Source organism: Balaenoptera musculus, chromosome 15 (genome assembly GCF_009873245.2).
Source record: "Balaenoptera musculus isolate JJ_BM4_2016_0621 chromosome 15, mBalMus1.pri.v3, whole genome shotgun sequence".
Taxonomy (NCBI): Eukaryota; Metazoa; Chordata; class Mammalia; order Artiodactyla; family Balaenopteridae; genus Balaenoptera; species Balaenoptera musculus.
This window is the reverse complement of record NC_045799.1, coordinates 78,972,124-78,999,273: the sequence shown is the minus strand read 5'-3', so window position 1 is coordinate 78,999,273 and position 27,150 is coordinate 78,972,124. Positions and strand designations below refer to the sequence as shown.

General features: G+C 49.1%; 1 protein-coding gene across 3 annotated transcripts; it reads left to right on the top strand.

The window, feature by feature from the left end:
- FKBP6 (FKBP prolyl isomerase family member 6 (inactive)) lies at positions 1–22,496 on the top strand. Of its 3 annotated transcripts, none has more exons than XM_036826689.1 (9): positions 1–208; positions 303–420; positions 766–855; positions 1,651–1,853; positions 3,106–3,225; positions 6,324–6,518; positions 6,644–6,753; positions 7,933–8,025; positions 22,017–22,496. In XM_036826689.1, the coding sequence occupies exons 1-8, from the start codon at positions 152–154 to the stop codon at positions 8,021–8,023; spliced, it is 984 nt and encodes a 327-aa protein (XP_036682584.1). In that variant the 5' UTR covers positions 1–151; the 3' UTR covers positions 8,024–8,025; positions 22,017–22,496. The 3 variants fall into 3 exon arrangements, with proteins under 3 accessions (XP_036682584.1, XP_036682583.1, XP_036682585.1); XM_036826688.1 differs by having other exon boundaries at positions 7–85; positions 22,017–22,494; XM_036826690.1 differs by lacking the exons at positions 766–855; positions 22,017–22,496 and having other exon boundaries at positions 152–208; positions 7,933–8,023.
- Positions 22,497–27,150: the final 4,654 nt, after the last annotated feature.

The window sequence follows — 27,150 nt, the reverse complement described above, 5'->3', positions numbered from 1 at the left end:
GGCAGTTGGCGGCGGTTGGAGTGGAGCGATGAGCGCCTCCTCGCGGTGCCTGAACGGATTGCCGCCGTCGGGTGCGGACGGCAGGGTATAAAGGGGAGGCCGAGTCTCCGCTGGGGAAGGGCAGCGGGATTGAGAGGCAGGCCGCGCGGAGATGGGGGGCAGCGCCCGGAACCCGAGAGTCCTGCAAAGGGACAACGCCCCCAGCCAGGTGAGGGCCCGGGTGCTGGGGAGTCAGGAGCCGGGGCCACCGGAGTCGGGTGTCAGCTGAGGACTCTGAGATCTTGTGTTTCATTCCCCACAAGTCTCCGTACCAGCGGTTAAGTCAAAGGATGCTGGACCTTTCCGGGGACCGGGGCGTGCTGAAGGATGTCATCCGAGAGGGTTCTGGAGAGCTGGTGACACCGGACGCTTCGGTGCTCGGTATGTTGTGCGGCTCTGGGTGCCGTCTGCCCTTGGGAGGCTGGCGATGCCCTAGTGCTGGCGGTTCCTCGGGTTTTAAGGGATAAGTGAGGGAACTCATTACCCCTTTGTGTGAGACCACTGTGAACAAGGGGCTCTGGGCGGCCCCCCAGCCCAGCTCTTCAACCTCAGAGCCAAAGGGCCGGCATCCAGACGTTGAGCAAAGGTTTCTCCTATCGCTCAGGGGGTGGGGCAGTTTAAGGGCATCTGGTACTCACATTGCTTTTGTGTGACAAAGAGGTGATATGTGGAGGCGTGGGTGCCTTTGGTCCGTTTTCCTCCCACTGTCTCTTTCTTCTGTCCTAGTGAAATATTCTGGATATCTGGAGCACATGGACAAGCCTTTTGATTCCAATTGCTTTAGGAAAAACCCCCGGCTCATGAAACTTGGAGAGGGTAAGTTCAGAAAAGGAGCTGGAAAAGACGCCGCAGCTTGGAGAACTGATGCAGGGCAGCGCCCTAGGACTGGAAAGCTGTCCAGAGAACTGAGTCTTCAAGTTGGTTTTTCTGAGGCTGGGTTTTGCTAAACGTTGTCTCCCACATTCCCCCCTGAGACCTAGGTATTTGGGAGATGGCCTGCCTGGCAAGGAAGGTAACCTTTGCATCCTGACTTAAACGTGGGGTGCCGCATTTTTCTTTGTTAGTTTACTAAGTAGACATCTATTGAATGACTCTTTTACAATGCAGGGTGAACAGAGAGGATGTACTCAGATGATTAGAAAGTCTGGGGCCAGTATGGTGGAGATTGACACACTCCAGACAACTAACCTCATGGAGCTCCTGGGAGGCATAAGCAGTGTTTTATGGGAGTGCTTAATGAAGGCACAATTAATTCCAGCTGGGAAGACTTCATGGTAGAGGGGGCATTTGAAATGAGCCCTGAAGTTTGAATAAGGGTTCACTCAGGGTAGAAGCTGGGCCTTGGGGGAGGAGGACAACATTGCAGGAAGAAGGGACTGCGTGAACAGAGATGTAGAGGCCAGAATGCTGCAGAGCCTGGAGGAGTTAGAGTCTGGGGTGGGGTGGGGGTGGGGGGGTGGGAAACAAGGCTGAGAAGTGAGTTGGGACCACAGTGCAGAAGGCTTGGGGTACCATACGGAGAGATGTGGACGTGAAGGGGGAGGAAATGGATAGCACTGGGACAGGATACTGGGCAAGCTTCCACCGTGTATTTTTCATCCCTTCTTCCAGATATCACACTTTGGGGCATGGAGCTGGGCCTTCTGAGCATGCGGAGAGGAGAGCTGGCCAGGTTTCTGTTCAAACCGACCTATGCTTACGGAATGCTGGGCTGTCCTCCCCTGATCCCCCCAAACACTACCGTCTTGTTCGAGATCGAGCTGCTTGACTTCCTGGATTCTGCTGAGTCAGACAAGTTTTGTGCCCTCTCAGCCGTAAGTTCTGGAGCACAGATGTCAGCACTTGACAGAGAGTTGGGATGGGATTGTGTTTTTGGTAATTATCCTGCCCTGCTGATGATCCTCGGCCCCAGATTCCGCCCGAGGCTCCTGTGTGGCGGTGGGGAGCGGGGGAGTGTCCCACCACTTGTTAGTATGTGTCTGTCTTAGTTCTGCTGGCTCTTATGTGTGGGTACATGTGCTAGGCCAAGGGTTTGTTATGGACCACCAGGCTGAACTGACCTTTCAGTCACCGTTTGCCTAGTTCTCCCTGAAAGACAAGGAACATTTGTTTCTCAATGCTGTTTGGTTCCCAGCAAGTCAAGCACTGATAGCTCATAACTAAGGCGATCATATAATTTATTGTCCAACCCAGGATCCTTGAGAGTGAAAGGTACTATTAACCAGATGGGATACCAGGACACTGGGTGTAAACTGGGACAATCCCAGGCAAACTGGGACAGATGGCCTCTGTCTTCATAACTGAAAAATTGCCTTTCCTTTGTAGCCTTTCACTTAACTCATCCCGTAGAGACGAGGCTTCTGATTGTCAGCGGTCACATGCACTCCTTGTTATGGTGTCTCACCCTGGCTGTACATGTGGCCTTAGATGTCCACCCCAGGTTCACATCTGTATATGACATCTCACCAGCTAAACTGTCACCACCTCAAGTGAGAGATACTACCTTTTTCTCATCTTTCCACGAAGCAGAGGTTCTTGCAGATAACCTGGGTCCCGACTCTTGTGTACTGATTTAGAATCTTTGGGGGTGGGGCCAGGACATCTGTTTAAAAAGAGGCTCTGCAGGTGATTGTGATGTGTACCAAGGGTAGAGCCTCATGGCCAGAAAGACCAGCAGGGCCCTGGGCAGACCAAGACCTGTTAAGTGCTTGCTGGATGAGTGGTTGTCCTGATACCTGACTTTTGTGCTTGGCAAGTTCCATCAGTTTCTAATTCGATGAGAAACTGCTTCTTTAGGGAGCATCTGTGGGTAGGACTAAACTAGTAGACTTCATTTTGGCTCTAGTCTGTAAAACAGGAGCAGTAGTGGCACCGACCTGCCGTGGCTTCTGTTGGGATTCACAGAGGTGACTTCCGCAGAGCCACCTAGCCCAGTGCTCGGCACACACGTGGCAGTGAGCAGAGGTTCCTGATCTAAAGGAGCAGCGCTGACAGCTGTAATGACGCTGGCATGGTGGCACTGGGGCGTTCAGTTTCCTTGCTGGTGTCCTTGTCTTTGATCCTCAGGAGCAACAGGATCAGTTTCCACTTCAGAAGGTCCTAAAAGTGGCAGCTACTGAACGGGAGTTTGGCAACTACCTTTTCCGCCAAAATCGTTTCTATGATGCCAAAGTGAGATATAAACAGGTAAGGCTGCTTTAAGGTACAAGTTTAGACCCTGGAAACTTCCTTCTTTAAAAGATACAGACTTTTGTCTCTGTCCCTACTCCTCACGTATAGCCGTTAAGAAAAATCTTGCTTAAAAATCCGCATGCCAGAGGGCTAAAGACTAGGAGAGGGGACACAGGGTTTGGGGGAGCTGGTAATGTTTGGTTTTGGATCTGGATGTGATTGCATGGGTGTGTTCAGACTGTGAAAATTCACTGAGCTGGATGCTTACTTTTGTACTTAACTGTGTGTGTTTTTCAGTAAAAAAGTTTTTTTAATTTCTCTTTCTAGTTTAGGGTTCTCTGCCTACTGACTTCTCCACCCCATTTGCCATCTTCATTTCATGTCTCTCTGACAGTGGAGATTCATCTAATTCTGACTCCATTCTCACCAAGCTTCTGATTGTGATTTGGCTTCCTGTAGAGGTTTTGCTGACAGGAATTCACCGTTGGCCTTGCAATGCATTCAGCAAATATTATGAACACTTTCTGTGTGTCAAACTCTGCATCCTAAGTTCTAGAGGCAAACAGGATAGAGTTTAGAGTTTAGGGGCGTTCTGATTTTTGTCTCATTTGCATAGTGACACTAAACATTCAGGATTTGCATTCAGCTGTAAACCACAGAATCCTGAAAAACAGTTTTTCAAATAAACTAGAGACATAATATTTCTCACATAAGAAAGGAGGCAGTTGGGGCTTCCCTGGTGGCACAGTGGTTAAGAATCCACCTGCCAATGCAGGGGACCCGGGTTCAAGCCCTGGTCCGGGAAGATCCCACATGCTGCGGAGCAACAAAGCCCGTGCGCCACAACTACTGAGCCTGTGCTCTAGAGCCCTTGGGCGACAGCTACTGAGCCCGTGTGCCGCAACTACTGAATCCCACACACCATAGAGCCCGTGCTCCGCAACAAGAGAAGTCACTGCAATGAGAAGCCTGCGCACCGCAACGAAGAGTAGCCCCCGCTCCCTGCAACTAGAGAAAGCCCACGTGCAGCAACGAAGACCCAACGCAGCCAAAAATAAATAAATAAATAAAATTTAAAGAAAGAAAGGAGGCAGTCGAAGCCTGGCATAGCAGTTCCACAAAGCCATCAGGGATTCAGGTTCCAGAGGTCTCTCTGCTCAGCTGCCCTTAAGCATGTTTTTGTTGTTTTTTTTTTCCCCCAAGATGGTTGTTCAACCTGCAGCATCATGTGGTCATCTGGGCAGGAAGAAGGGAGGGGAGAAGAGTCTGGTGTGTTTATTTATATTAAGAGCTTTCCAGAATTCCTCCTACCCCAGCTTCCCTTTATATCTCATTGGCCAGACCCGTGGTAAATGTCCATTTGCCCTTAGCTGTATATGTACAAGAAGCTGGGAAGTGTGGTTTAATTAGTACATTGCTGCTTTGAATGAAATGGAGGCTCTGTTAGAAGAGGAGGGAAATACCAATAGACGTTATCTTTCTCTGACTTATTTCACTTAGCATAATACCTTCTAGGTCCATCTGTGTTGTCGCAGATGGCAAGATTTCGTTCTATTTTACGGCTGAATAATGTTCCATTGTGTATATATACCACATTTTCTTTATCCATTCATCTATTTTTGGGCACTTAGGTTGCTTCCATATCTTGGCTACTGTAAATAATGCTGCAATGAATGTAAGGTGCATATATCTCTTTTTTTTTATGAATTGGGAGATGGGGATTGACAGATATACACTATTTTTTTAATTTATTTATTTTATTTATTTATTTTTGGCTGCGTTGGGTCTTTGTTGCTGTGCACGGGCTTTCTCTAGTTGCGGTGAGCGAGGGCTACTCTTCCTTGTGATGTGCAGGCTTCTCATTGCGGTGGCTTCTCTTGTTGTGGAGCACGGGCTCTAGTCTCGTGGGCTTCAGAAGTTGTGGCACGCAGGCTCAGTAGTTGTGGCTCACGGGCTGTAGAGCGCCGGCTCAGTAGTTGTGGCACACGGGCTTAGTTGCTCCATGGCGTGTGGGATCTTCCCAGACCAGGGCTCGAACCAGTGTCCCCTGCATTGGCAGGCACACTCTTAACCACTGCACCACCAGGGAAGTCCCTATAGTAATTTTTCTTAAACACCAGTCAGCCTTCAGTCATTTTCTTCATTCACTTTCGTGACAGTGGCTTTTGAAGCACAAGAGCTTTTAATTTTGATGAAGTCCAGTTTATTTATTCTTTAGATATTTGTGCTTTCAGTGTCATTATTAATCTAAGACCACAAAGGTTTACACCAGTGTTTTCTTCTAAGAATCTTACAGTCTTGAGCTCTTAGGTTTAAGTCTGTGGTCCATTTTGAGTTAATTGTTATATGCTGTCTGAGGTAGGAATCCAACTTCATTCTTTTGCATGTTGACATCCATTTATCATAGCACCATTTGTTGAAAAGACTCCTCCTTCTCCATTGAATGGTGTGGCACCCTGTTGAAAATCAGTTGACTCTAGATGTATTTGGCTTGTTTCTGGATTCTCAATCTGCATTGTTGGTTCTGTTCCACTGATCTATATGTCTGTCCTTATGGGTATCACACTGGCTTGGTAATTAATAAATTTTGAAATTAGAGAGTATGAGTCTTACAACTTTTTCTTTTTTTTTAACGTTTTTTGGTTATTCCAGATCTCTTGAATTTCCATATGAATTTTCAGATCCGCTTGTCCATTTTTGCAAATTTTGGTAGTGGTTGCATTGAAAATGTAGAACAATTTGGGCACTCTTGCCATTTTAACAGTATTAAATCTTCTGATCTGTGAACATGAGATGTCTTTCCATTTATTTAGATCTTCTTTAATTTCTTTCAGCAATGTTTTATAGTTTTCAGTCTACAAGTGTTACACTTTAAATTTATTGCCACTTATTTTATTCTTTTTGATGCTGTTATAAATGGAGTTTTCTTAATTTTGTTTTTGGATTATTCATTGCAAGAGTAAAGAAATACAACTAACTCTCATATATTGATCTTGTGTCCTGCAACTCTGCTAAACTCATTTTTTAGCACTAATTGTGTGTGTGTGTGTGTTCTTAGGGTTTGCTGTATGTAAGACCACCTTCTCTTGACCTCCTGTCTTCCTTCTCCACAGGCCTTGTTGCTTCTCCACCGGCGATCGGTACCCCTTGAAGAGCAGCACCTGGTGGAGACCGCCAAGCTGCTTGTCCTCCTTAACCTGTCCTTCACGTACCTGAAGCTGGAGCGACCCGCCGTGGCCCTGTGCTATGGAGAGCAGGCTCTGAGCATTGACCAGAAGAACGCCAAGGCCCTCTTCCGATGCGGACAGGTGTGTTGGAGGGCAGGGACTTGGGAATGGATGCCTGAAGAAAGGCAGCAGTGGTGTTCAGCTTGGGCACTGCAGAAGTGCTGTCTTTCCTAAAGTGTGCTTTTAAACTTTTGTCCTTTTGACAGGCCTGTCTCCTCATGACTGAGTATCAGAAGGCCCGGGATTTTCTAGTCCGAGCCCAGAAGGAACAGCCCTTCAATCACGACATCAATAACGAGCTGAAGAAACTGGCCAGGTGAGACCTGTGTTTGCAGGAGTGCAAACAGAGGAAGGAACATGTGGTGCGGCTGCCACTCTGGCCTGCCCGCTTGGGTGAAGGCCTGTTTGATGTTGCCAGGCTTGTGCTGGGAGGCAGCGCCCCCTAGAGCTGGCTTTGTGAAGTGCTCGGCGCTCTGACCCACAGCTCCCAGGCCGTGGGGTGGGGGGGCGGCTGTAGGACAGACCTCCAAACCACACATGCCTGGACCATTGCCCGCCTCCCTGTCCTCCCCCAGAAGTAAGCACCCTAAAGAGGTGGCCAGTGTGACTTTCAGAAAGGGCAGTGTTCTTCGAATATTCTTCCCTGCTCGCCACCAACTGAGGACTGCTGTTCTCAACTGACTGCAGATCCTGGTTTGATGTGAAATGGCTCTTTCGAGTCTAGTCATACCCTAGGGTGACGCTCTTGTTACCCAGGTGATATTGATACCAACCTTGAAGTAATCTAACTTTTTCTGATTGTAGAAGCTACATGTTCATTGTAGGAAACTTTGAAAATTTCAACATAGTTAATCACCCATAATTCCATCACTTCATATTATAACCACTGGGTTTTTTTGTTTGTTTGTTTGTTTGTTTGGTGTTCTTTTGTTCCTCTGTATTGGTGAGATTTTTCTACTCCTGTTAACATTTTTAAATGCTTAATCCAGATTGCTAGTTAAAGCTTTCTTGCGATTAAAAAAGGTCTGAGGTGTGTGTACCTCTTATTTGGATCCGATTGTTTGCATTTCAGGCCTTTAACACTTTCTAGCAATTTCCTTTCTGGTATTTATAAATATCCTGTCAAGTTAAGTGTAGAAATTTTGGAGTCTGACCATTCTTTAGCAGGAAAATCTCAAGATAAGTCTGAGGTCTCTGAGTGTGAGGTGTTGCTCGGCAGGACCCTGCCGGCAGCCTCACTGACAGCGGCTCCCGGCCTTCGAGGCTGCCATCTTTGCAGACGGTGCGCTTTTTGTCCAAGGGCTTCCTGAACAGCCCTCGGGAGCTTCCCCCACCCCACCCCCCCACCCCCAGCATTGCTTCCACCCACTCCTGATTCGGTTTAAGGCCTGCTGAAGTTTCGGTGTTTCTGGACCTGAGTGGAGAATTCCAGCCACCAGGTGTCACCTCCCACAGAGACAGCCCTTCTCTAACTACTGTGTATTTCTCCCGACAGCTATTACAGGGATTACATGGGTAAAGAGAAAGAAATGTGTCACCGAATGTTTGCTCCTGGTGAACATGGCTCTACAGTAGGAGAAAACTAAAGGTAAGGAACGGGCTGATGCATGAAAAGCTTCAGGGTTTTGTCTAGTACAGGTCTTCCCTGTAACGGTGGGGTTATGTCCCAATAAACCCATCGTAAGGTGAAAATATCATAAGTCAAAAATGCATTTAATACATCTAACCTCCCGGAACACCCTAACTTAGCGTCACTGGTCTTAACCGTGCTCAGAACGCTGATGTTAGCCTACAGTTGGGCCAAATCAGCCCACAGAAAGCCTGGTTTTATTATATAATAGAGTGTTGACTGTCTCGTGCAGTTTATTGAACACTGTACTGAAAGTTGGACCAGAATGGTTGTCTGGGTTCAGAACGGCTGTCAGCGTGTCGGTTGTTTACCCTCGTGATTGCGGGGCCGATCAGGAGCTCTGTCTTGCTGCCTGGCATCATGAGAGCCACTGGGACAGCATGTTGCTAGGCCGGGAAAAGATCAAAATCCAGAATTTCAAGTACCATTTCTGCTGAACATGTATCGCTTTTGCACCATCATAAGGTGGAGAAGTCATGAGTCAGATCATCGTAAGCCGGGGGCTGTCTGTGTGAGGATGTGGGCTCTTCTCCTCGGCCCCCAGTGACTAGTGCTGCCTACAGTGAGGAGAGAAACCCTCCTTCCTGGAGCTGATGGGCTGCTGTGGTGCAGGGGGAAGGCATGTGCTGTGGGCCTTCTCAGAGAAGATCACAGAAGTGAGGGAGGTCCATCCAGGGCTGGAGGTTAGACTCATAGGTTTGGGAAGCCTTAAGCCTAAAATTGAAAACAGAAATGTTTCATGGTATATGTTCACCTCCCTCACAGTAGCGTAGAACATGAAGCTGTGAGTATAGTTATTAATGCAATGGTTTATCTGGGTGTTGAAGATAATGCTTTTCTTAATCTGGTTTCTCCCCAAAACCTGAAAGCCTCCAACCTCACCTTCCATCTAACACATTGTTAAAGACGATCCACATGTCGAGGGTGGGAATGGTTGGTAACTGCTAAGTTCCAAGTATTCCGAGAACTAGAGACAGAAGGTTTTCAGAGCAGCAGGGGGTGGGCACGCCCGGTCCTGCTGCACCCAGGGTTTAGCTGCTCAGGGTTGCGGTTTCCCCAGGACTACATGACATAACTCTCTTGTCTGGTTTACTGTTACTTCAGAAAACTAATGGAAACAAAATCACCTGCCTTAAACACCTGCTTAGCTGGGTAGATAGCTCTGCTCTCTTGAGAGAAGTTAAACAAGGGACAACAAGAAAACAGCTGCTGGACGGGCTCATGGTGATAAATCTCTCCTTTGTTGCCTCCTCCATCTCCCTACAAAAGAGGCTTGAGAGAAGAAGGCAGTGAAAAGGCCCATTCATCTCAGGGCTTTTGCAAGTGATCTGTACACTCTTGTCTCTGCCCCGTCAGAAACAGCCAGTCGGTATCAGACGTAACATCGCCGTCACCACTGACCGTGACCCTGTGACCTTGGCCTTCAGGTCTTGCGGGGACATTGGCGTATTAGCAGGTCTCCTGAGCTGAGACGTGAGCCAGAGGACTTTTCTCGCTTGGTGACTGTCAGTGTCTGCCAGAAATGGACGCCCAGTGGCTTTTTGCCAGACATTTTGAGCTGGGAGCTAGCAGGTTCTGCCACTTAATGAAGATCTGATTCTTCCCAGGTCTGTCCTAGAAACAGACTTTGGAAACCCAGCAGGGAAACAAGCGTCCTTTCTGTTGTCCTAACCTCCCAGCTTTCTGCATCTGGCAGACGTTTTGGAGCCGCTGATTCTTAGATGGTTTCGGCGGTATCCCTAAGTCTCGAGTTTGTCTTATCACCAGCAATGGCCACGATCATCAGACTCCCACTGCCGTTGAGGTTGTAACACGTTTTGGCTTTTGCGTCGTTGGTCTTGCTGCTCCCCTTTTTTTCTGTTGTACTTGTGCCTAGTTAGTCACTTAAAATGTCTAGGTTTTTAGATTATGTTGCCAACTAGTTTTAACTAACTAGGATCATTTAAAATGTGTACTTGTCTTCCAAGATGTTAGATGCTACTGACCCGTCTCCATCTTGTCTTCAAAGATGTTAGATACTTCTGGTGGAACAAGAGTTCCCTCAATTATATTCTCTAAGCCTCTGGTGATAGACGCAGTTTTTTGAGATCAGTAGACCATGTCCTTTTCACCTTTGTATTTTGCAGCATCTGGAACCATGCCTAGCATGTGATTGACGCTCAGTAAATGTTAGTTGGATCAAATATGAAATAGCTGAAATGCTAGCCCAGCCTCTTTGAAACCATACCTTCCAGGCTGACTCTTGTATTGGCTGTCAGGACTCATGTTATTGCCAGTAACAGAAACCCATTTTTAACTAGTGTCCACTAAAAAAGAGGTTTACTGAGGGGATCCTGGGGTAGCTCACAGAATCCAAGGAGATGGTGAACAGTCAGTAGTCGGGCAGGTAGAGACTGTGGGCCTCAGGGAATCAGTCTCATCTTTGCTTCATTCTCTCCTGCCCTAAGGAATGCCCAGGCGTCCATTTACACAGCCTTTCTATTGGAGAGGGGTATTCCTTACCCACACCTCCCTCCTCTTCCTGAACCAGCTGTAGCTCCAGTTTGAAAAATCTCGAAGCAGGGCTCTGACCTGGTTTGGAGGGTGTGGAGTCCCAGTTATCATATCATTTCATCCAAAAGGATTTCCCTGTGTATCTCTAAAAGATAAGGACCACTCTTGCACATTTTCTTTTATTCTCTGAACTGCTTATTTTTCTGTTCATTTGCTTTGACTTTTCTCTTTTCCGTGTTATAGACTTTCCACAAATGGTTGGTGTTTCTTGGTTGCTTATTCATATATAAGAATGAAACAGTAAGGAAAGTTGACCAGGAGCTCTGTCACCTGGGCAGGGCTTTTCGACTCATCCTTCTTAAGGCTGAACAGATGGGAGCTGACTGAAATGCTTTAAGATCCTTAAATACCACAGGGAAGGGCTTTGCATTGGGCACCAACTCCTATACTAGCTTCCCAGATTTTCCTCGGGTGGATTTTCCCCCCTAAAATAGGGGGTACAAGTTCTGTATTATTTTAATCTGTATATCCTCAATTTCTAGTGAGGTTGAGCATCTTCTTGCATATTTACTGGCCCCGTATATTCTTTATGCAAATTTCCTGTTGATAGCCTTTGCTCACTCTTGGGTCTTTTCTTCATTGTTTTGTAAGAACCCTTTTTCATGTGAAGGATGTTCACTAAATGTCTGTTTTGTAAGTTCACATATTTTCTTCTAGTTGTTCTGAGTACTTATACATTTACATGTATTGCTGTTTTCTGTGTGGCCTCTGGAATTCACATTATGCTTACACTTGACCTGTGGGAGTAGCAGAGGTCTGTGAGGAGTGAGCAGGAGAGCTCAGGGGTAACGGGTTTCCTAACAGTTCTGCCTGGAGTCTGAGCGTCATTCCATGTCCACAATGCTCCGTAATGTCCATAAGCCCATTTAATCTTCCCAGCATTTTTTTTTAAATGCTCTTTATTTTTTTTTATTTTATTATTTTTTTATAAATTTATTTTTAGCTGTGTTGGGTCTTCGTTTCTGTGCAAGGGCTTTCTCTAGTTGCGGCGAGCGGGGGCCACTCTTCATTGCGGTGCGCGGGCCTCTCACTATCGCGGCCTCTCTTGTTGCGGAGCACAGGCTCCAGACGCGCAGGCTCAGCAATTGTGGCTCACGGGCCTAGTCGCTCCGCGGCATGTGGGATCTTCCCAGACCAGGGCTCGAACCAGTGTCCCCTGCATTGGCAGGCAGATTCTCAACCGCTGCGCCACCAGGGAAGCCCCCAACATTTTTTTGAGGGAGAAATTATCTCCGTTTTACAGATTGGGAAAGGAATAAAGCTCAGAGAATTAGACCCTTTCCCTGTTTGCGTGTGTGTAAACAACTGTGACCATTTTCATTGGATTTGAAATGTAAACCCCAGGTGATATCTGAGGCTTTGAATATATTCAGCTTCTTTCTTCAGCTGGAGTGTTATCACTGGTTGCTCAGGGATTTTTTATTCCTTTCTTAGGTGTTTAGGAATTTCCTTCCTCTTCTCTGCTTTTCCATACTTAAGAGAAGCTGAAGCCTTTGGGCTGTAGAATTAAGAGGATTGAGCCGTGTTGCTTGGCCAGCCTCAGGGAAAGAGTATCCTAACAGACTTCATAAAAAGTGTTTTCTGGGAAGTCAAAGCAGCTCCCAGGAGGCTCAGGTAGAAATAAAGGCCGAGCTGTGGAGAGTCCACTCCTGCAGTTGAGATTCTGGGATTCGTTTAGTCCTGGTTCAGAATGTTGGCCGGAGTGAGCCCTGGAGCAGCAGGCCCCACAGAGCTCGGCGCCGAGGCTCGAGGGGTCCTCTGGGGTCAGGGGTTCCCTCGTTCCAAAATAGCCTTCCTGCGTCCGGCCCGTACCGGCCAGGTGCCCGGAAACCCTAGGAGCAGAGCACCATCCCTCACAGTGTGCGACCAGATCCAGACGGAGAAGCTGTTTGATCCCATTCTTCCCAAAGGGATTAAGGAGAAACTCTCAAATCTACTGTTGAGTCTATAAAGATATTTCATGCCTCCAGTTAGGCTCGTCTGAATCCTGAACAAATAATAACTTGCTTAGGTGTAGTTTTATGATTTTATATATTAATTCTGACTGACTTTCCCTGCATCTCCACTTTTTTTCCTCCTCCAAATGGAGATGTATTTTCTCAAGAGTAACGGGGCCAGGCAGGCATCCTCTTGTTCTCGGATGAGGGCCGTGCTGTTTTCCAGGCAAACTGTTAGACACAGTCTCTTGATCTTTAGGAAATCTGTGAAATGCCTTTTCTCCCAGCTCAGGGGTGTCATTGAAGTCATCCCTTTGTTGTGTGACTATAAATAACTCCACTTAGGTTGGCACCTCTTCATTTTACCCCTTCCTGGGAAACGTTTCCGCTGGTAGAGCTTCTTTGGCCCGTTCACCTCTCTCTGCAGCCTGTCTTGGCAGCCGTAACAGGCCCCAAACTTGCTGCCTACTGAGATTTACTTCTGTACTCTTAGTAGGTGACGTATCAATGAGGGCTAGTTAATTAAATGTCAGGCGATAACTAGGTTCCTTTCTCTAATCTTCAAATCAGTGATTACTGAAGTGCCATTACCTTTCCTTATGGGGCTGAAAAATGGGAAATTTGGATTCTCAGTCTTAGCTTGCTTTCTGTGACATCAGCCAAGTCATTTAACCCCTCTGGGCTTCAGTCTTGTCACCTGTAGGATGAAGCGATTAGATCTTTAAGGTCACTCTGTACCTCTTTCTCCTGTCAGATGTTGGCTCAGTTGTTTTTAATTTCTTGGATTCATAATTACCTAATTATGAATAAGCCTTGTCTCCAGGCCTATGTAAGCCAGACCCTGATTTAGGTAAATAAGGATACAGGCAAATAGTGAAAGAAGTGAGCCTGAGCAATAAGGAATAAACACGTAGTAAGCCTCTTAGTGCCTTGAGACACTTCAGGGGGAGGATGAGGGGTCTTAGTTTGGTTCTCCTGACTGCCCTTTGAGGGCCCTGCCAGAGCAGCCCCAGACCCAGGATGAAGCCGAGATGAATGGGAATGAGCCTCCGAGTCTCAAGAACCCAGAGAAGGGTTTTCAAATCTGTTAGACAAAGGGAATGAGCACAAATCATCTGTAGCACAGAGGACAAGGGTATGTCCGCAGGGATGTGGTCTGCTTCATCCACACCGTGGTCATTGTCACAGACTGAACAGAAAAGGCTGTGAGAGACAGATGCAGGCCTTGGCTCTTTAATTCTTTTTGGCATCCTGACACATCACAGGGCTTGGTGATGATGATGATGATTCTTGGTGAGCTGCATGTGATAGCCATGAGTGTAAGAAAATTCCTCTGTGCTAGTTTCCTACCGCAGCTGTAACAAATGGCCTAGAGAGGCTGCTTGCATCCCTTGGCTAGTGGTCCCTTCCTCCATCTTCAAAGCCGGTAGCATAGCATCTGCAAACTACCATACCCTCCTGCCCTGGTCAGCATCTCTCTCTCTCTCAGTCCCTTCCTCCCCTCTGCTTCTGTAGTCATGGTTTCTTCTCTGACTCTGACCTTCCTGTCTCCCTCAGAATCCTTCTGAATGCATCGGGCCCACCCAAATAATCCAGGATACTCTCCCATCTCAAGATCTTTAATTTAATCACAAACTCCCTTTTGCCCCATATGGTGACATAGTCACAGGTTCTGTGAATTAAGAGGTAGACACCTTTGGGGGGTGGCCATTATTCTATCTATCATACCCTCTTATGTATCACCACATACTGGGAACTACAGATCTCTTTAAAGATAACTCAGAGCCATACATCCTAAATGTTCTCCACTTAGTCCCTTCTGTCCCAAATAAGACAATCATAACAGCCTTCCTTGGAACATTTCCTCTCTTGTGGTCATCCCACTGGTGGCTGGGGGAATAATGGTATAAGGGGAAAGGACTAGAGCCAGGAGACAGTCACAGCCAACCTCTCAGCCAGCAGATGAGGGCCTGAATGCAGACGTGGGGAGCAGGGTGCAGAGGGAGAGACTCTTTTAGGTGGCAGAATCACATGGTTTGGTGTTGGGATGAGGGAAAGAATCAAGAATGATCTCCAGATTTCCAGCTTCAATAGCTGGGTCCCTGGAGGCATTAGCAACTGAAGGAGGTTTGGGGCAGGTATTTTTTTTGTGGGCTTGAGGAACTTGAGGTACCTGTAGGACGTCCAGGTGGAGGTAGCCGGCAGGAAGTTGACTGTGAGTGTGGGGGTCAGAGAGGAGGTCTGGCTGGAGAGCACGTGGCAGCCACGAGTATATGCAGGGCGCCAAAATCCAGGCATGTGACGAAGTCACCCAGGAGGCAGTGTAGAGAGAGGAAGACCGTGGGCCAAGGATGGACCCTGGCAGCACCAACATGGAACTGAGAAGAGAGGCTGGGAGCCAGGAGGACGAGTGGGAGGTTTAGCTGGGAGTCTAAACCAGAGAAGAGAGCAGGTAGATGGTAATTAGAAACATGTTGAATAATGTAAACCTTGTTTTGAAACAAGGGTGGCAGTTGGGTGGCACTTTTGACCCCTCTTTGATCTTGTCTTCTGTTGTCTGCACCATGGCACTGTGGCACCTGATGGCTGTGAACGCTGACAGTTGTCATCAGAGGAAGCGTGCTGTGAGTCCTAGGCCACCCGCAAGTCAGGGCAGAGGCCTGGGGGTGCTCTCTGGTTCAGTTTAAAGCTAAGAAGTGTGGGCTTCGGGGGACCACTCAGAGAGCTTGATGTGTGTTCCCAGCAGGGAGGGGACACACAGTGACGCCGGCCTCACGCCAGCGGTGAGAAGTAGAGAGGCATAGCCGGCTGGGGGTGGGGAGCGCACCAGGGAGGCTGAGGGGACTGCAGCAGGAAGAGTCGGTGCGGAGCAGGCCTTCAGAGGCCAGGGCCAAGGCGGGGACAGGCGGATGAAGGTGGCGCAGCAGCGAGGGCTGGCTTTGAACGCTTGCCAGGCACGGTGGCGGGAGCAGGAGGGGCAGGGTGGAGAACCAGACAGGCCAGAGGACACAGCCAGCTGGTGAGGTGGCCAGCACGTCACATCACAGAGTGTGTGAGTGGGCTCGGGCTCCTTGTAAAATTCTTTTCCCTCAGCTGGATGTTTGAGATACCCAGACTAGGTCATTCCGATTAAGTAATGCGTTTTGAGAAAGAGAACTAGTTAAATGGCTTCAGGGAGGGTCTAGGAATCTTCACCTTAACATGCAGCATTTGTGCATTTTCTGGGATTTGAAGCGGGATCCATAGCTCTCACCAGTTTTTTTGTTTGTTTTGTTTGCTTTTTTTTTGGCTGTGTTGGGTCTTTGTTGCTGTGCACGGGCTTCCTCTAGTTGCGGCGAGCAGGGGCTACTCTTCGTTGCGGTGCACGGGCTTCTCACTGCGGTGGCTTCTCTTGTTGCGGAGCACGGGCTCTAGGCGCGCGGGCTTCTGTAGTTGTGGCTCGTGGGCTCCAGGCCGCAGGCTCAGCAGTTGTGGCGCACGGGCTGAGTTGCTCTGCAGCATGTGGGATCTTCCCGAACCAGGGATTGAACCCGTGTCCCTTACGTTGGCAGGCGGATTCTTAACCATTGCACCACCAGGGAAGTCCTCTCCCCAGTTTTTTCAAAGGGCTATATGACCCATAAAAGGTGAAGACCGACTGTTCTAGAGGTTTCTCACAGATGCTGTTCATGTCTGCTTGCTCACTCTGGCTCACTGTTGCAGGACTGGAGGGAAGGGCTCCAGGCCAGCGCTGCGGGTGGGCAGTACTGGTGCAGGGCTGGTGCACGGCACCGTGGGAACTCCGCTTACCCTGCCCTGATCCTTGGCTCTTTGTCCTCGGGTTTCAAACATAAACATCCCAGGCTCTGCAGCCTCTGGCTCCTGGTTCCAGGATTACATCACTTCTCCATCTTCTCTGTTACATTTTCACACTCTTCTTTGATTACTGCCCATTATTTTGTGCAACTGTTGTGGACACCTATCATATCATTGCTTGAGTTTCTATTTCACAGTGACTGTGCCTTTTCCCCAGGCCTGGGGTTTACTCTCTTCAGAAGCAGCTTGTTTAGTATTAATATATTCAGCTGGAGTCTGCCCTGCTGGACCTTTGTCTGTGTTCTCTGCCTGAGTCTGACTTCTTTTGTTTTTGAGGGTCTCCTGGCTGATCTTTCCTTGAGCCCTGGGTACATGATGGCTTTTCTCTCTGCCTTTTGCACCTCAGTGTGCAATGAGTATTGGATTTTCAAAATGAAATTTGAACTTCTCTGTTTTGATGCATTTTCATTTATGCTAAAGTGTTTCTTTTTATCGGTTTCAATTTGAAAATTCAGCTGACTGAACCTCATAAAATCCCAGTGTCTGATCTTGGAGGCTCTCCCTACCCATCTGCATTCCCGGGCACATGTTTGTGCTGAGTGAATAGTGAATACAGGGTTTATTTCTACAGTCATTTCATGAGGCACAGACTAGACTGAGTTTTCTTTTTCATTGATGAGTATTAAACTTTTTATTATGGACATTTTCAAACCTATGCAGGTTTAGAAAGAATAGCATGACAGTCTGAGTTATCAGCATATTCTGCTGTTCTGTTTCCTCTACCACCCCCCACCCCATAACTTTTTGTCATATTTTAATTTAAATTATAAAAATGCTACCTGCTTATAGTTTTAACCCAAAAAGCGGAGAATAAAACCTCGCAGTCCCCAAACCTACTCCCTAGAGGTAACCGCTGATGTTTCATATGTGTCCCTCCCTAAGGGTTTTTATGAATATTCGAGATTGTGGGTGTCAATGTAATCTCCCCCACAAATAGAATTATACATCTTGTACCATAATGCAATTTGGATGTTTTCTAGGTTAGCACACAAAGAACTACCTCATTAAAAAAAAAAAGACCCAGTAGCATTCCATCCTGGGAAGGAATCATCATATTCTTAACAGTGATTGATAGATAGAGGGATGGATAGGTAGATAGACAGGAGATGACATAGTTATCCCCACACCTGAGTTTTCTGTGGTATTTATTTAAATGTCGTGTCACTGGGTGGTAGCATGTATATCTTCAGCTGAACTAGGAATCACTAAATTGACCTCTCAAGTGTTTATACCACTTTACATGCCCTTCGGTAGTGTCTGAGATTCCATTCCATAGCTTTGCCATCATTTGTATTGTTAGATGTCTTAATCTTTGCCAGTTTGGTGCATCCAAAATGGGATCTTGTTATCAGAATTGGCATGTCCCTGATCAGGCATCTTTTCACATGTGTACAGTCACATGTCCTTTCTATAAATTGCCTGTTTCTCTGTAACCAAACACCTTTCTGAATTTTTCAGTTTTTTGATAGTTATTAAAATGTCAGTTGCTTCCCTGGATACTCTAGGCATATGATCGTCGTATATAAGTAATGGTAACTTTGTCTTCTCCTTCTCACCTTCTCTTATTTTATTCAGAGCCCATCTCACCATGTGGGCTGAGTGCTTCCAGAACAGTGTTAGATGGTGGTGACGGCTCAGCACCGCATCTTTCGTGACCATAGTGGGTGACCTGTTGCTGCTACACTGCTCAGCATGATGCGGACTTTCTGTTGAGATATATTCTTCTTTTTACCATGTTAAGGAAATGTTTTTATACTAAAGGCTTCTATCAGGAAAGATTGTTATCAAATGCCTTCCTGTCACAAAGATAAGCTTTTTTTACCCTTTGACCTCTTATTATGGTTTATAATATTGAATCTTCGCGGCAAGGATAGCAATACTGTGCTTTTTTTTTTTGGCTGCATCGGGTCTTCGTTGCTGTGCACGGGCTTTCTCTAGTTGCGGCGAGCGGGGGCTACTCTTCGTTGTGGTGAGCGGGCTTCTCATTGCGGCGGCTTCTCTTATTGTGAAGCGTGGGCTCTTGGCGTGTGGGCTTCAGTCGTTGCAGCACGCAGGCTCAGTAGTTGCGGCATGCAGGCCCTAGAGTGAGTGGGCTTCAGCAGTTGTGGTGCACGGGCTTAGTTGCTCCGCAGCATGTGGGATCTTCCAGGACCGGGGATCGAACCCGTGTCCCCTGCATTGGCAGGCGGATTCTTAACCACTGCGCCACCAGGGAAGTCCAGATATACTGTGCAATTTTAATTGGTTGCTTTGGGAGAGCGGCAGAGTTCCTCTAACACAAAAGAGCATGTTCCTTCCCTAAGCAAATGCATTCATAGGACATTTTGTAATGAAAGACTTTTAAAGTCAGTAGGAGAATTTGAGGCAAAAGGAAACTAAATTTGTCCTTCATAGGTTAACAGGAGTTCTCTGTTTTCCTCGGGCTGCTTGATGCTCAAGAGGGAGGAGTCTGGGGGGACCGTCGGACGTGGAGAAAAAAGCAAAAGGAGAGCCCAAGAGCTCCAGGAGGAGGGGCAGAGGGGACCTGAGCGAGACCATGTTGATAGCCTGGGGCGCCCAGCTGGGCGGGCAGAGGCAATGAGCTCTTCCCAGATTCAAGTGCTTAGGATATTGGTACTTCTGTTTCTGTTGAAAGGATTGCAGGAAGTGAGGATACCTGTGGGAAGGGCCTCATTATACCTTTTTGATGTTTTAATGTGTTTCATTGATTACTGGTAAAGTTCAGCATCTCATTTATTTGCATTTCCACTACTTAACTTAGAAGTAATGTCTTGTTTCTGTCTAATACTTTTATAGTTTTACTTATTATGTTTAAATCTTTATGATACCAGCAGTTTATTTACATCCTTAATTTGAAGTAGGGATCTAACTTTATTTATTTATTTGTTTTTCCATTTTTAAAGCCTTTATTGAATTTGTTACAATATTGCTTCTGTTTTATGTTTTGGCTTTTTGGCCCCGAGGCATGTGGGATCTTAGCTCCCCAACCAGGGGTATCGAACCCGCACCCCCTGCATTGGAAGGCGAAGTCTTAACCACTGGACTGCCAGGGAAGTCCCTCTAACTTTATTTTTAATCAAATGTCTAAATAGTTGTACCCAAACCTTCTGCTTATTGACTTAAAATGCCATTTGTAATAGCCTGATCAAAGAGTTTAAACCTATATAGGGTAAATTCATTCTTCACATTAATGCTAGAATGAGTCTGTATGTTTGTATAACGAAGTTGGCATGTAGTAGTGGAATTAGTCAGTGGTCCCATGGGCCACCCTCTCTCCTTACTGACTCTGTGGCTGGAGCTCTGTCTTGGTTCATCAGTAGGTTCTGGGCCTGAGCAGTACAACTGCTGTTGGAACTCAAGCTGGACAGCAGTTACAGGTGATCAGAGGGCGTGTCAGGTTGGTTTTGGCCCCAAGGCTGGACATTTCTCAGTGTGACTGCATCACAGATCATCACAGACCCCATTGTTTCTCCATGACTTTGCGTGGGGTGGGACAGGAAAGTGCGTCTGATGTGTCTGCCCTCCCGCGTCCGGTGTGGCCGTGGCCCCGTCTCACTGCTCTGGCTCCGCCCGATCCCCTCCTCTCCTGGATGCTGACAGCACAGCAGATGCCTCCAGTTCAGCGGCTGGGGTGGCCCTCCTTCTAGGCAAGCGTGTGAGTGGACTGTCAGCTGGAGCCCACAGTGGCCTCTCCAGTGTGCTGGTCTTAGAATAGTTGGACTTACTGGCAGCGTGGGTTTGCAGAGGAATAAATGGGAAACGAGTGGGAAGTGAGGTGCTGCAAAATGAAGAGTGAAGCTGCCAGCTTTCGAGTGCCTGGACTAGGAAACGGGCACCACGTCACGACCTCACCCTGGCTTGTCGGGAAGGGCAGTGTGAGCACTGGCCCAGGCGAAGGGGTTGCTCTTCCTGCCATGGTTCTTAAGCCCCGCAGTCTCTTCCACGGAGCAGCCAGAATCATCTTTTTTAAAAGTCATTTCTCTGTTCAGAAGCTCCAGTGACTTGCCTTTTAATGCCTCTGTGGCCCGTGTGACAGGGCCCCTTCCTATCTTTCTTCCCTGTGTTCACTCCACCCTGGCCACACTGGCTTCCTGGTGCCTCTCACACACTCCAATCGTGTTCTTGACTCTGGGCCTTTGCATCGACATTCCTCCAACCTGGAAAGCCCTTCTGACTATTCAGAGCTCAGTCTACTTAAATGTCCCCTGCTCAGAGCCGTCTTTGTCTTTCCGGTTACTTTATGTTAAACAACAACCTGCATCATTCTGCGTCCCAATAGCCTGCCGATTTTTCTTCACAGCAGTTATGTGTTTTGGTTTATTCATCTCTTTATCCCACTAAAGAGAGTCCCAGGAGGTGGTGACTTTGAGGTTTGTCCGTTGCATTTCACTGGTGCCATGTTTTTCTGTAATTTGTTATAAAGGCCAGCCAACAAGGCTTAGCCAGCAGGGTGCCACAGCACTTAGAGGCACAGAAAAGCACCCTTCATGGTAGATTTAAATGAGAAGCAAGGTGGCCATCTTGAGGCAGCACTGGCCTTCCCTCCTGCCTACACTGAGCCCACCTGCTTCTGCCCAGGGGTTGGGTTGGGGGGAATGTCTCAGGGCAGGTCTCTCCCCCGACTCAGAAACTGCTGTTCAGCAAGATGGGAGTGAAGGATGTGTTCTTACTCTGACCGCCACCCCCTGGACACACACCACATGGCCCAGACAGCTGCTCACACCAGGGCACCAGGCTGGGATGGCGCATCAGCTAGTGCCCACCCCTGTGTACCAACCAGCGTTTTTCGTGGCTCTGGGGTCGGCGTTGGGCTCTGGGGAGGGTGGGGGGCCGTGCCTGCAGACCCAGCACCACAGAGCCATCGATGGGCTGTCATATTAGCTTTCACTGTGTTCCTGCCTTCAGACAGTGTCACACTGGTCTTGTGACAGCTGGTGAAGTACACACTATCAGGCACATTTTGTAGGTGAGGAACAGGAGGTATTACTTGTCCAGGATCACAGAGCCGGAAATAGTCCACTTGGGTCTCTTGGCTCTGGAAAAAGTACCACACTGTGTCTCTTCCGTCAGCGCCCACGTTACCTGTCTGTGTGGTGAGGCCAGTCGTCCTGTGGAACTGCCTGGCGAGGCCTGTCCAGGCTTCTTGTCTGGTCACATCCCGAGTGGTTCGCGCTGTCTGGCGTGTGTCACGGGTTTTGTGTGTCCCATTGAAAGCAGCTGCTGTACGTTTGGCTCTTCGGGGGTGCTTTTCGTGTCTTTGAATGGTGGAGGAAGTGTTAGTCCTTGTGGAACAGTTGAGAAAGTCTAATGAATAAAAGCTCTGCCTGCATTCAGGAATTAGTCATCTATTCTGGGGCCTCATCTGAACAATGAAGTTGAACTGGATGGTCTCAGGGTCCCTTCTAGTCTGGTTTTCTGAGATTGTGTTCTTGATTTGAAGTTTCAAAGCCACCGTATTCATCGGTCACCATTTCCCCGGACCCACCCCCTAGGGGCCTTGCAGCGATGGCGTCTGTCCCTGACCGCAGACCCGGGACTGGCTTTGGCGCCCCTCTGGGACGTCTGAGTCCCGTTCTGTTTCTAACTGCTGTGTTTGATTCCTAGATTCCTCAGCTAACTACAAGCAAGAGAAGCGAGGCTGCCCAGTTCTCCATCGTTATGGGGGGTGGGGAGGGAGCTTTCTGGAAGGAACTCCCCAGAGCAGACTGCGTGGTGGTTACCTGCTTGGAAGAGGGGCTGGGATTCTGCAGCCCGAGGCCACTGCCTCATCTCTGACACTGCTGCTGAGGTGTTTGCACAGGTGCTGTTTTCTGTTTCACGTTTTCATACAGAGGAGGGGAAAGGGTAGTTACTGACAAGTAGAAGAATGCTATTTTTTAAAGGCAGTTTCTTGTTTTTTTCAAATAGAATTAGTTCTTGGTTTTTCTCCAGTCCCAACCCCCTTCGGGCTGCTCATGTCTCTGGGTAAATACAAATAGAGATGGCTTTGTGTATTTTTGTAGGGCTCTCCGTTTTGAGGAGAGAGAATTATGTTACAGATGTTTTTGTTGTAAGCAAATAAAAGACTTCCTTGTCCTTGCAAGATCCAGTGTAAATTGTGTGAATTCACTTAAACTTATAAAGTCAGTAGGGAGGGTAGAGGGACAGCCATTCGTTGAGACCAGTTGGATCAGTGAGTGGAGCTGGGTTTGTTTGCTGGAGCCAGAGCAATTCTTTTTGATTGGCCTAAGGGTGAAACGCGTGTGCATTTGGGTTGGGGTTCCCTTGAAATCTGCCCCCTTCTCTGGGGAGCTGTTTCAAGACAGTTAATTGGAGACCTGGGAGCCAGCCAGTCCTCCTGCACTCTTGTGCACCTCGGGTCTTGCAAAACGTGTGTGTCTGAGGTGTTATAAAGCCAGCCTCCCCGTGGTGTCTTGGACAGTGTGGTGCTGGGTGATGACAGCTGCCACCTGAGGGGCAGCCCGGGGCCCTCACAGCATCGCTGCAGCTCGTTCTTGCCACAGTTCTGGGAGGTGAGCAGTGGCCCTGCACTTACCAGGGAAGGAACAAGCTGGCCTCGAGAGAGTAAGACACTGCCCCAGGGCCTCCGGGCTCTTCCCCGTTAGAGCCGGGATGTAAATCGCTGCCTCTCCTGCCGCACAGCCCGCAGCGGGCCTGGTTTGGACAGGCCTCTGGCTCCCAGAGGGCTTGGTCGTCCCCACCCAGCCACGGTGCTCAGCCCTCCTCTGCGAGCCTTGCTGTCCCCTCCTGGACCCTCACCGACAACTTCCCATCTCACTTGAGAGCCATGGCTGCAGCCTAGGGTGGAAGGTCTTGGCCCGGGTCACGCAGTTAGGGCCGAGCTGGAGCGCTTCTAGCGTGGAGGGGGGCCCTTTCTGTGAGGTGCTCAGGGACCTCTCCCCACTCGCCCCCCAGGCCGGTTGCTGTCTTCTAAAGAGGGTTTGGGCTCTTTTCCCTCGAGACAAGGCCTGAGGCCCTGGCTGACTTTTGCTGAGCAAACCGGGCAATAGGTGGCGACAAAACCTGCTCTATGCTTCGGGGCCAGCCCGCCTGGGCCGCAGCAGCAAGTGCCCTGGGCTGGGGGGCTGGAAGGGCCCTGGATGGGGTGGAGACCTGTTGGGACGGCTCTAGGCCTCTCTCTCAACCCAGCTGCTTCACATAGTCGCTCCATAAGACGGGTCTGGCTGGGCATTGGGGCCCGACTGCTGGGCCCCTGTCCTCCAAGAGGAAAAGGCAGCAAGTGTGGTCAGTCCTCAGCACAGCTGGAGAGGCGGAGAGGCTCTGCAGGCAGGTGACTTGTGACAAAGGAGGAGCCTGAAGGGCCCGCTGCAGGCAGGCAGAGAGCGTGGCAGGAGCAGAGGCCCGGAGGTGACCCACCTGTGCATCTGCACATTTGCGAAAATAAGTCTTTGCGTGGATGTCACTTGGGCAGACAGACGGGATGGATCACGGAGAGCTGTGTTTGTGTCGAGCTGGGAAATCACACCCTCCTTTGGGCCTTGGGGAGCCCTGCAGACCCCTCCCCAGGTGAACAGCAATCCTGGAGACTTCTGTTCTCTCTCGGGCTCAAGAGCCAGGCTGGCTGCAGGGAAGGGCTGGCCTCTTTACTTGGCTCCTTCTCTCCTGACCTCATTAAGACGCTTACCTTGACCTCTCTAATCGCTTTGGTCAACCCAGTCATGATAATGACATCGTAACAGTGAGGAGTCAGACTTAATCCAAAGCATCGGTTTAGCAAAAAAGCCTGTGTGTTTGCGTTTGCACACACGGCACTCGTGTTTTTGGCCTAGGAGGCAAACATTCTAGAAAGAGGCGGAAATGCCAGAAGATAGATAGTAAGGTGATATGATATAAATATTGTAATGAACCAAAAAATACGTTATCTTTCTTACAAATGTGATTTTCGTAATTCACAACCCTTCACACTAAAAGCGCAGCTGCAGGTGGAGCAGGACTTGAGTCAGATCTCTGCGTCCCCGTCCTGCTCCCTCCACCGGCTCCCTCCTGCTGAGCTCGTTCTCACCGACCACTCAGACAGGAGAAACACCCTTCTAGGGAGAAGCAATGTCAGACCCAGAAAATTCACCATCCAAGACGGGAATTGACTTGGGGGGTGGGGGGCGGGGCCACTGTGGCTGCTCTCTGAGAAACGTCAGGAAGTAAGAACAGCACCAGGAGACAGACTCCAGACAAATGGCCACTTTGGAAAAGATGGACTCCAGAAAAAGGGTCCCATGGCCCCAGAAAGAGCCCCACACTTTCTCCTGCCTAGTGACTCGGCGTTTGTGCAGCGACTGTGACAGGTGCTCACTGGATGCCAGTGGAACCTGAATCCAAATTCCCGATGCAAAATCTAAGCCGCTTTCTGAGAACCTCTTGAGGTAAATTGCAAGATGGATAAGTAAGCGGAGATATGCCAGCGTCATCTGTTCATCAGGAACAGGCTTGCCAAACTCATGCTGCTGTGGCTTGTGCTGGAGGGACTCCTGCGTGACTCATGAGACCTCCGCACGTACAGAGTATATCTCCACACCCTCACCCAAGGCAGTGAAAGTCATTTCCCTCACGCTGCTGCCCCACCCCCCTGCCCCAGCCCTGAGCCAGACCCTCAGGGGCCCTGCTGCCCTCCCTCCTCCCGCTCAGCCTCATCCCAAAGCTGAGGGTTTTGCCTCCATAGTGTCCCTTGTATCAGCCCCTAACTCTCCATCTCTCTGCCCTTCCTGGATCAGATGTAATGACCTCTCTCCTTGATCACTGGACACCTTTCCCCCGAGCCTCCCCAGTCCTAGACTCCATCCCTCCTCCACCTGCTAGCCCCATCCTGCTCTGGCTTAAATGCTTCAGTTGCTCCCAGTAGCCTTTGAGATAAAGTTCAAACTCTCTAATTTAGCGTAGGAGGCCTGGCCTGTCTCCAGCCATTCCCTGCCAGGCTCCCTGCCTTCCAGCCACGCTGAGCCACCTGTGGTTCCTAAACGTTCACACCATTCCACCCCTTGTACCTCCCCATGTGTTGCTCTCAGACCAGACCACATTTCCATTCCTCTTCCAAAGCTTAACTTAAGACAGGATCCTGAGTGGAAGCCTCCAGGGCTCACAAAGAGGCAGGACACGTGTCCCCAGCAAACCGTCAGTCATCCCAGCAATCGTGGGAAAGGGGCCATTCAGCACAAGAGTGAACTTCTCTGCCCCCAGTCTGGCAAATAAAATCATAAAGCTTCCTCTTTTCTTGGTATTAAAACATTTCTCATATTTTAAAAAATTATTTTAATTTCTTTATACAAAAACCACACATATAAGATAGTTATAAATACATGCATAAACCTGGAAAGAAAAAAAAACCTTAAACGTCCCCCTCCTCCAGGCAGCCTTCCCTGACCACCCTGACATAGCTGCCTCTGAGATCCCCAGGCCCTTGGTTCCCAACACCCCACAGTAACTGGATGGTCTGGCCTGACTTCCCCAAGGCTGTGAGCTCCTCCAGGACAGGGACAGGATGTCACCTGACTGTGGTCCTCCATTCCCCTGCACAGTCAGAGAGACAGGAGCCCCGGTTTGTTGAAGGAATAAATGGAGCTCACTTATGAGCTATGTTCACATACCTCATGAAATCCTTATGGACAAGTCAGAAAGATAATGCAGAATAGGTGGCTTGAAATGAGGTCTGCCTTGGCTGGCTGTGTTGAGGAAATCTGGTTCAAGGGCCCTTGATGGAAAAAAAGGGGACGAACCCGGGTCAGACAAAAAGACTGTGAACTCAGCATGAGCCATGGGCGGCAGCGACTGTTAAAGAGGGCAGGGCAAGCGCTGGTGGGGCAAGTGGGGGCCGTGGGACCCCAGAACCCCGGGCAGGTCTGCAGGCTGCAGATCTGGAGACGATCATCGACCCAGAGAAGGGCCGTGGGCACACGGACACCTTAACAACAGGGCTACCTCCCTCCGTGGTGGTTGTGAAAGCCAAACCCGATGGCATCTTCGGTGTCAGGGGAGCCCTAGGAGCCAACAGCAGACAGCAACTACTTGGCTGGAAATGCAGTGAGGGTTTCCAACTTAATTGTGAATAGTTGTTGGAAAACGTGCAGTTGACTAGGAGGACTGAAGGTCACGACGATGTCAGCCCCTCTGGACTACCCAGTTCAGTCCCCACCCCGGAGATGGCGTGGCTCCCAAGCCCAAGGGTCACTCCCCGGGCACCACCCATGCTGTGCCCCTCTGCTAGGGCTGGCGCCTCCACCCCCGCTTCTCCTAAACCCCTGCAAGGCCCACTTGCCCCACCCCGTGCGGTGGCGTTTGGAGTCTAAAGCAGACGCCTAGGTGGGCTGACCCCTGCTTGGCCACAGCCGATAGCTGCCCGCCATCAATAGCACAGTGTCCCCGGCACACAAAGAGCCTTACTCAGGCTCCATGGAATGGATGTGAAAATCACCGAGGTGGATTTCCAACCTCAGAATTACTCAGCAGCCCTTTCCTGCGTCACTGGTTCCTTTTTGGATTCCATGAGGGGGCCCTTCCTAACCTTGCCCTTGATGCTTATGCCTCTTCTTCCCCTCCAAGCACCCCCTTCTCCCATCTCCAGGCCCAGTGACCTGGCCTCTTCCTCCACAGAGCCAAGAAACATCACTGGACATGAAATAAGACCCCCCCTTTCCCCTCACCCCTACTTCTGTATCTTTGCCCCCCTCACCTCCTCCCCAGGGTCCTCGGGGCAGGAGTTAGGGGTGGGGGAAATGCCCACCCCTTG

Excerpts from the sequence above, each read along its gene's own strand:
- FKBP6 (XM_036826689.1), top strand. The coding sequence starts at position 152 with ATGGGGGGCAGCGCCCGGAACCCGAGAGTCCTGCAAAGGGACAACGCC. Across the intron at positions 856-1,650 it reads GCTCATGAAACTTGGAGAGG|ATATCACACTTTGGGGCATG; the intron begins GTAAGTTCAGAA and ends CCCTTCTTCCAG. Across the intron at positions 6,519-6,643 it reads CCCTCTTCCGATGCGGACAG|GCCTGTCTCCTCATGACTGA; the intron begins GTGTGTTGGAGG and ends TCCTTTTGACAG.